Below are 7,478 nucleotides of genomic sequence, written 5' to 3'. Positions count from 1 at the left end.
AGCTCCAGTCAAATCTACCAGCCATTAGGCCATGTCGGGAATGCTGTAACAGCCTCGTGAAAGATTCTGCTTAGTCTCTTTCATACAGTGGCTCTTAATAATGAGCATATAATCAATGTACAGTCTGGAGGAATTTACTATACAGTATCCAATTGGATTTATATAGTCATAAACTTCTGCAGCACTGCTTCTATGATTTACAACAGTCTCTACTAATTATGAAGCTATGCCTGGACTTGAGATATAAAAGGCAAATATTACCAGACTGGTTGTACAGTGATACCATGCAAATGCACATTTGCCACAGCAATTTTGAATCACTTGTTATCTGAGAACCATTGCAAATAGCCATATATTTCAGTCTGCTCTTATGAAAAGCACCAAAAGCAGAAACCCAGGAAGTTTGTGTTTTATGGTGCTAGAGTTTAGAGTTAAGGATTGGGGAGTGGTCAGTCAATGAAACTTCTGCTACCTTCTGCCTGGATTGTAGGGGATTGGACTCGGTAGCTTACCTGAACCCTTCCCAAATCTATACTTCTGATTTCCTAAAAAGAAACCACCATGGGTAATACTGTAACTTACTGTTGGACAAGCCTCTCATGACCTAAATGGATACAAGAGGATGTTTACTTCACAGGAGTTATCCAGCACAGATATTTAATTTTGCTGTTACTCAGCATATTAAATAACTATTTCAGAAAGGACTGTTAGTCAATAGTAGGAATTACCTGGGCATCGTGGGCAGCACAGCTGTGGTACATGCACAGGGGAAGGACAGTGTAGGCTTGGGCATCTTATTCTGCTGCACAGTACATTTCCATTCTGCAGGTGGAACATAATACATAAGACTTTAATGAAATGGGCTGTTTTACAAACTTCTGTGTTCTCAATTCTACATCCAGATATTTACAAAAAAACCAAAAAGCCTTTTTACAACATTCTGCTTTCACTTACACCAAGGTAAACCCAGACTACTTCCACTGCCTTTGGGTTTACACTGAAGGTCAGAAATCCATACAAACCTTAAAATCAGAGGAAGCATCTAAAAATGAGTTGCAACAATCTCCATTTGCCTTCTTCCTTTGAGCAGATTACACTTAGGAATTGCACTTCCAAAACTAAGACATGGATAATTAATTGTGGGTCTCTGAGATATCCCCTACTGAGGGTTAGTTCAAGACTGCAAGAGACAATAGCATCTGTAATTGTTCCTGAAAACTGTGGAGAGTCTTTTGTTTTTATTTAATGAGTTTACCAGTTGACAAAGAACACCAGTTGGTAAGTAGCCATTTTTCTAAGAAACATGAGTAAGTCTTGGGAATAGGGTTCATTATTCATGTCATTAACATAATACTCTATTTGACCACATCTAAGTTTGATTTATAATTAAAACACAAGGAATTTTCATTCTCCAGTGTCTGTAACCAGAAAAGACTATCCATTTCAAATTCCCATTTCCCAGCTATCATTCATCCTCCTGATTTAGCTCTGAGTTGCTCATGTTTATAGGAAGAAAGATCTTTCAGCATGAACACTGATACTATGCTGTGACTGTAGTTTTAGGTGGTGTTGTCAGGACTAAACCCACTTTATTTTCATATGCCTTCTGAAGCACTGAAATATTTCCAGTGGAGGTGCAGACTTCCTTAGACACCATATGTATAGGCCTTTCTAGTCACCTCTTTCAAAATAATCCATTGACTTCTAAATATCTGCAGACCACAGGCTGGAATCATACTGTTAGATCATTGCTAGCCACGAACTACATTTGTGCATCTGCTTTGGAAAGAGACACTAAAAATGCTGTCACCATCTGTTTCCAATGATAACTGAAATGAAATATACTGATTTTGCAGAGGAGGAGCAAATTTTAGGCAGTAGGCTCTTTGCAGGATAGGCACTATTCCTGCTCTGCACAGCTCCTTGCCCAGCAGACCCTCACCTGACAGCCTGTAAAGCACTGCTGGAGAGGAAAGGCTGGCACTGCCTGCTGATCTGGCTCCATGTTGCTGACATGTCCTGTTCCATGACCTCACTCCCTCATTCATTTTAAGTCCTGCGGAATCTCCTGAGGTGAATGTTTACTTTCTGTCCATGATCAGCTGTGATAAAATTCTGCAGGCCAACTTCGCTGCTCCATGCTGCCTGCAGGACTCCTCGGTGCAGCAGGACAGAACCATCTTAACTGATCTCATGCTTGGTATTCGCAGTGATATTTGTGAAACCAAGCCCTGCTGACCAAAGAGGGACTCAAGTGCCTGTCAGTCTCTGAGCCAGGGCCATGGGTAGCATCAGGTACCCAAGAGTGCCAATGCATCTCTCTTCCCAAGCTGGGCTGCCAGTGCCGAGTGTGGGGAGAAGTCAGTTTAGCCCCTGAAGTCTGCAGATCTGACTATGAACACAAGCAAAAAGCTGCTGTATTTTAGAGAGTAAAATAATGATCTGACAAATTGTGAGTGCTCCAATTCATCTGACAGTAACAGTCAACAGGCTCCACTGTGAACTGGGTGGGGAGGAGGGGTTGTAAAAGAAAGGGGGAACAAGGGTGAGAACACTGAATTATGTTCAGTTTTATTCTGCTTTAAGTATGTAAATTGTAACTTGTAAAAATACAATACTACATACACACAAAAACAGGGAACCTTTTTTTTTTACAAAAAATAACAATCCCAGACTGAATAATTTGGCCTCTGTTTAGGTAGTTAATTTGTCTCACTTTGCCTGAAACATCAGAAATGTGTGTGTTGGGGGATGGATGGACAGACTGTTTATTAGAGACAGAGCAGAGATCTCTGTTGCCTGGCTGATGTGACTTGTTTTGTGCAGAGATCATATGGATCATGATTTTAGAGGTCAGCAAAGTCATTTTGACCACACTGCTGATGAAGATCCCAAAGGACTTTTTTGCTTTTCTTTGCAGTGTGAGGAAATCAGTTGCTGCTTCAGACTCTGTACATGTCCTTTACCCAGCTGTCAGGGAATCATAGGTGGGTTACACTTAGATCTCTCTTACTTGCTGTCTGTGGCACACTCTGATTTCATTTTTCACTCTGTAATATTTGGTTTAAGATCTTGTGCTTGTGCTATGTCATGGCATGTTTTCTAATGCCTTTATTTTGTTAAAATTATAAATTGTTGAGAGTTTCCTGAAGTAAACTTCATGAAACTGATGAAGCTTCAGGAACTTCACTGTAGGTCAGTGTTCTGAGGGAATGTTTTTGGCCAAGACAAGCTCAAATGAATGACTGGATGCTGCAGTTGTTATCTGGAGTCTTTCAGACAACTAGAGTCACATCCCAGAGATCCCTCAGCATCCCCACTGGATGGAAATAACCCCAGATTACATTTTGCACCCTCACCTTACACCAGAAGTCAAATGTAGCAAACAAGGGAGTAGAGTCCAGTCCACTCCTGAGCTGCATGCACTGGGAACTACCATACTTCTTTACTAGCAGCAGTTTCCCTGCTGCCCTGAACTGTCACTTGGTCTTCCATGCCCAAGTGCAAAGGAAAGGAATAAAACAGACTCCATTTGTTGGAGCCTCATGGTGCAGGAGTGAGTATGGGTATGCCTGAGTCCCAGCAGTGCTGTTCTCTAGAGGAGCAGACCATGCACTCTTGCATTCCTCCAGACTGTCTAACACTTTCTTAAAAACCACTGAACAATGATTTGTATCCAGATATCTAGGGTTTCCAGTTAATTTCATCCCCGTCCAAGACACATCCTTCCAGCAATTTAATGAGTGTTTCACTCCACACAGACTGAGACAGTTTTCAATTTTGCACACATCAGCGAAGGCTGAGTGGAAACTCCTTCCTGCTCTAAACAAGGGCTTTTCCTTTTCTTCCTACATTGTTTTTTCTCTTACAGCTGCATTTTGCTGCACAGACCTGAGCTCCAGCCAAGCTTGTGGGACTACTGTTCGTGCATCTCTGCACTAAATTGTAGTAGCAGATTCCCTCAGAGCAAATGCTGCACAGGGGCCCAATATTTTACACTTGCAGGGAGGGAAAATAGCCAGGAATACTTTATTCTGCATTACATATAGCAGACAAAATTCAGCATCTGGAGTGTCTCATGTGTTAGTGATTAAGATCCCTTATTGTTTATTTTAAAGTACTCCAAGGGACATATTCTTCCCTCATTTTCCTGCCCTTGGCCCCTGCCAGCTGTATATGACATACTTAGGGGATCTCTGACTGCTGTGTTTTTGCATCAGGCATCAACTGATGGGAGTCAAGGACCTGTCCTTTCACATTCTATCCAATTCTCTCTGCTCCCCTTGCCCTTTTTTCATGTCTCATCGCCTCATTCTTCTTTCACAGACGTTTACTAACGATGATACCCAAGCCTGTTCCTTCAGCACTTTAGGGCAGCACATGCTTTGAGTGTGGAAATGCCTCTGAAGAGGCAGGCACTGTACATAGATCAAAGCACCACCAAACTCAGGTTCAGCATAATCATCCATATTGATGGAACTGCAAGGATTATATTTAGGTAGTGGGGCCTTATCATTCAAGATGCAATGCTCAGCATTGACAAAGCTTCTGGATTGTTATGGAGCTGTTTGTCTACGCCATGCAATTATTTTTTGCCAGTATAGCTCTTCTCTGTTAATGCTTTCACTAGGATGACTGTCTCTATTTCCTGCAGCATGATCAGGACCCACTAGTGAAAACAGGTTTGAGCTTTGTCAAATTGTAGCTACAACAGAAAGGATTCAAGCCAATGAAGCAAATAGAAGAAGTTGTAGGATCAATAACTCAGCAGTCCTACCTCTGAGCAAAGACAATTAACACAGTACACAAGGCCATAGGGTTCTAGATAAGGATGCCATCTCTCTCCTACACGGTACTTCTTATCTTGAAACACACAGTATGTATCTGAATCTGTAAAACAGGAAAGAATTGAAAGAGCTATGCATGAATGTTTCCATTCTGTGCTTACAAAGTGTATTTAGGTGTGCAGAGTTTTCTGTATACTGCTTTTTCTTTCCCTGGAGAATCACACAACGGAAACAACCTCAATTTCACATGCTGTTTTTTCAAATCTCCCAAACCAAAATAAATGATGTGGCCTCTCATATTTCCAAAACTGCAGCTCCTGAAATAGCTGATAAAATGCCTTTCATACAGGTGACTTTATCCTTTCACCTACAACAAACACAGGCTAAAATTCTGTATAGGTAAGAAAATTAAAATGCCTGATCACTCAGAGGCTTATAGAAAACAAAACCTTTTCACTGTGAAACCAAAGCAATTGGCCAGACTCAGGAAAATCCCAGGTTGTACCACAGAGGGATCTTGAACAAGGGGCCTGCACAGGGAAGATAAATGCAGTGTGCTTACACTGAATGTTCAGCACGTCTGTATTTTAACAACTTAGTAAAAGAGGTTTGTCCTTGTATTTCAGAACAATTTGTGCTGATATTTGTGAAACAATTTATGCATCAGACTTCAAGATACTTTAAGATCTTTCTTTTCATTAAGCACTTCTAACTTTGCAGGTGCAGTTTTGTAGACATCCATATACCTGTCAGACATTACTGTCCTGTATCTGTCATATTACGGTTTGACATTGAAAACTCAAATCTCTTCAATAAAAGGGTGTTTCTCATGTGTTTCCATGTGAGAATTCCTTTCCATTATCTTAATGATATCCAAATTCAGTTTAATTCATTACCCTCAGTATAGATGATACTACAGGGTATCTAACAAAACACCTGTCTTCCATGTGATAGTCCAAGCAAGGGACATTCTTCACATTTGCTGGGCTAGAAGAAGGTAACAAGAGCTAAGGACTGTTAATAGAAACTGTGAAGGGATCTGCATTCCCTTCACACAGAAGTGTGACAAACAAAACACAGAATATGAAAAAACAGACAATTGAAATGTGCTTTCTTTGAACCAGGATACCTGGACATGGTTTTCCTGGGAGTGACTTCAGCAGGGAAAGGGCCTCTCTAGAACTCATTCTCTTCTTTATTTTGGTTTTTTTTTCCCCATCTACTTCCTTAGAAGCAGAAACTGCTGAGACTGAGGCTAAAAATTTTAATTACTTCTCAAGGGCAAATGTCTTTCATGAGAAGAAGGCCAAAACCCAACCTGTGCAGGTGGGGAGAGCAGTCCAGAGAGCTAGTAACAAGGCTGTACCAATCAATAACTCCTGGACTTACATGGGGAGTTATTCCTCCTTGCCATGACTTCTGAAATGTGTTAATATCTCCCACAGATGACAGGCTTTGTAGAAATACTCTCTTTCTTTTGTTTGTATTCTTTTCAATTCTTCTCATCAAGTTTTTGACAGTGGTTAGACTCTTAATTTTCCCAAAGGATGTACCTAATCCAGTTCATATGAAGTTGTTTTTACAGCACAACTGAACAGTCTTGGATGAGCTTTACTCTAGCTGAAAACTTCAGTACAATAGTCTTACACATGGGACAGATTCCAGATAATCTGTCAGATGTTTACAGAGGTTACTAAAATGGAATTAAGCACTCTCTTGATTCAGGATATTTGAAATAAAACAGATTCTCCAATTGATGTGTTATGATCTTCATGTTGCAATGTAACCTGTACAGCTTTAGGAAAATGTGCCCCAAACATGGGTGTGACCTGAATCTAAGTGCAGGATTAGAAAGAGGAAGAATGTTAGAAGTTTTAGGACATTCTTTTCTGAACCACATCTGTCGAATAGAAGGAAAGTGTCCAGTTTGGGTGGATGTGACAGCTTTGTTTGAAGTCTACTTACGTTTTACTTGTTCTAGTTTACCTCCATCTATGAAAAGGAGACAGAGCACGCCAAAAGAGATAAAATGAAAATCCTCCAATATCCACTTTTTTCTCATCTTTATCGACAAAAGGAAAAGAAAGAGCCTCCAAGCAGAGAATGTTGAGCTGTTGGGATGAAAAGATTAAATTAATTACAGTAAAATCTTGTAAGATACTTAGTGATTTCATCCAGCACACAGAAATCCTAAACTGCCAGAAACAAAAAAATCTGTCCAGATCATGGATCTTCCTTTGATGGAAACAGCTTTGCCTCCAGATCGTTTCATTTTTGAAAAAGGGGCTGCATTCCCATTCATGAAAACTGGATATTACTTCTAATAAAGTCCTTGCTTTATTCCAAAGCAGAGAAATCTGGCAAGTAGGCAATCTGAATTCTTAAAGTTCTCCTTCCCAAGACACCAGTTTGGGAGATGTTCTTGTAGAGCATCTCTTTTGGATGTAACTTAGGAAATACAGGTGTCAGTTGTGACATGTTTACTTCATTGTAAAATCCACCTTGGGTGTCTCTGGAGTGCCAGCCCTGCACTGTGGAAATCCTGCTCAGGGTGAACCTCTGGCCACGCTGCAGTCAGGGGGAGTTTTCCTCACTGCATCTAATAGGCTTCTACCACTATTCAACTCGCCCCTGCGCCCCTCTTCCAACCACTATTGTTCTGGGACTGTGTATAATTAATTTTTCTAGAGT

General features: G+C 40.7%; 1 protein-coding gene across 1 annotated transcript in view; it reads right to left on the bottom strand.

The window, feature by feature from the left end:
* CHRDL1 (chordin-like 1) overlaps nt 1–6,849 on the bottom strand; it is a 33,456-nt gene extending 26,607 nt beyond the window's left edge. The window contains exons 1-3 of the mRNA XM_009071458.1: nt 6,753–6,849; nt 4,778–4,890; nt 729–822 (exon numbers count right to left, since the gene is read on the bottom strand). Coding sequence (XP_009069706.1) covers nt 729–822; nt 4,778–4,890; nt 6,753–6,849 — 304 coding nt within the window. The remainder of the gene's footprint in view (nt 1–728; nt 823–4,777; nt 4,891–6,752) is intronic.
* Between the last annotated feature and the right edge of the window lie 629 nt (nt 6,850–7,478).

This window comes from Acanthisitta chloris, unplaced genomic scaffold (genome assembly GCF_000695815.1).
Source record: "Acanthisitta chloris isolate BGI_N310 unplaced genomic scaffold, ASM69581v1 scaffold26173, whole genome shotgun sequence".
NCBI lineage: Eukaryota > Metazoa > Chordata > Aves > Passeriformes > Acanthisittidae > Acanthisitta > Acanthisitta chloris.
Note: the sequence above shows the minus strand (reverse complement) of the source record. Positions and strands in the feature narration are given on the sequence as shown.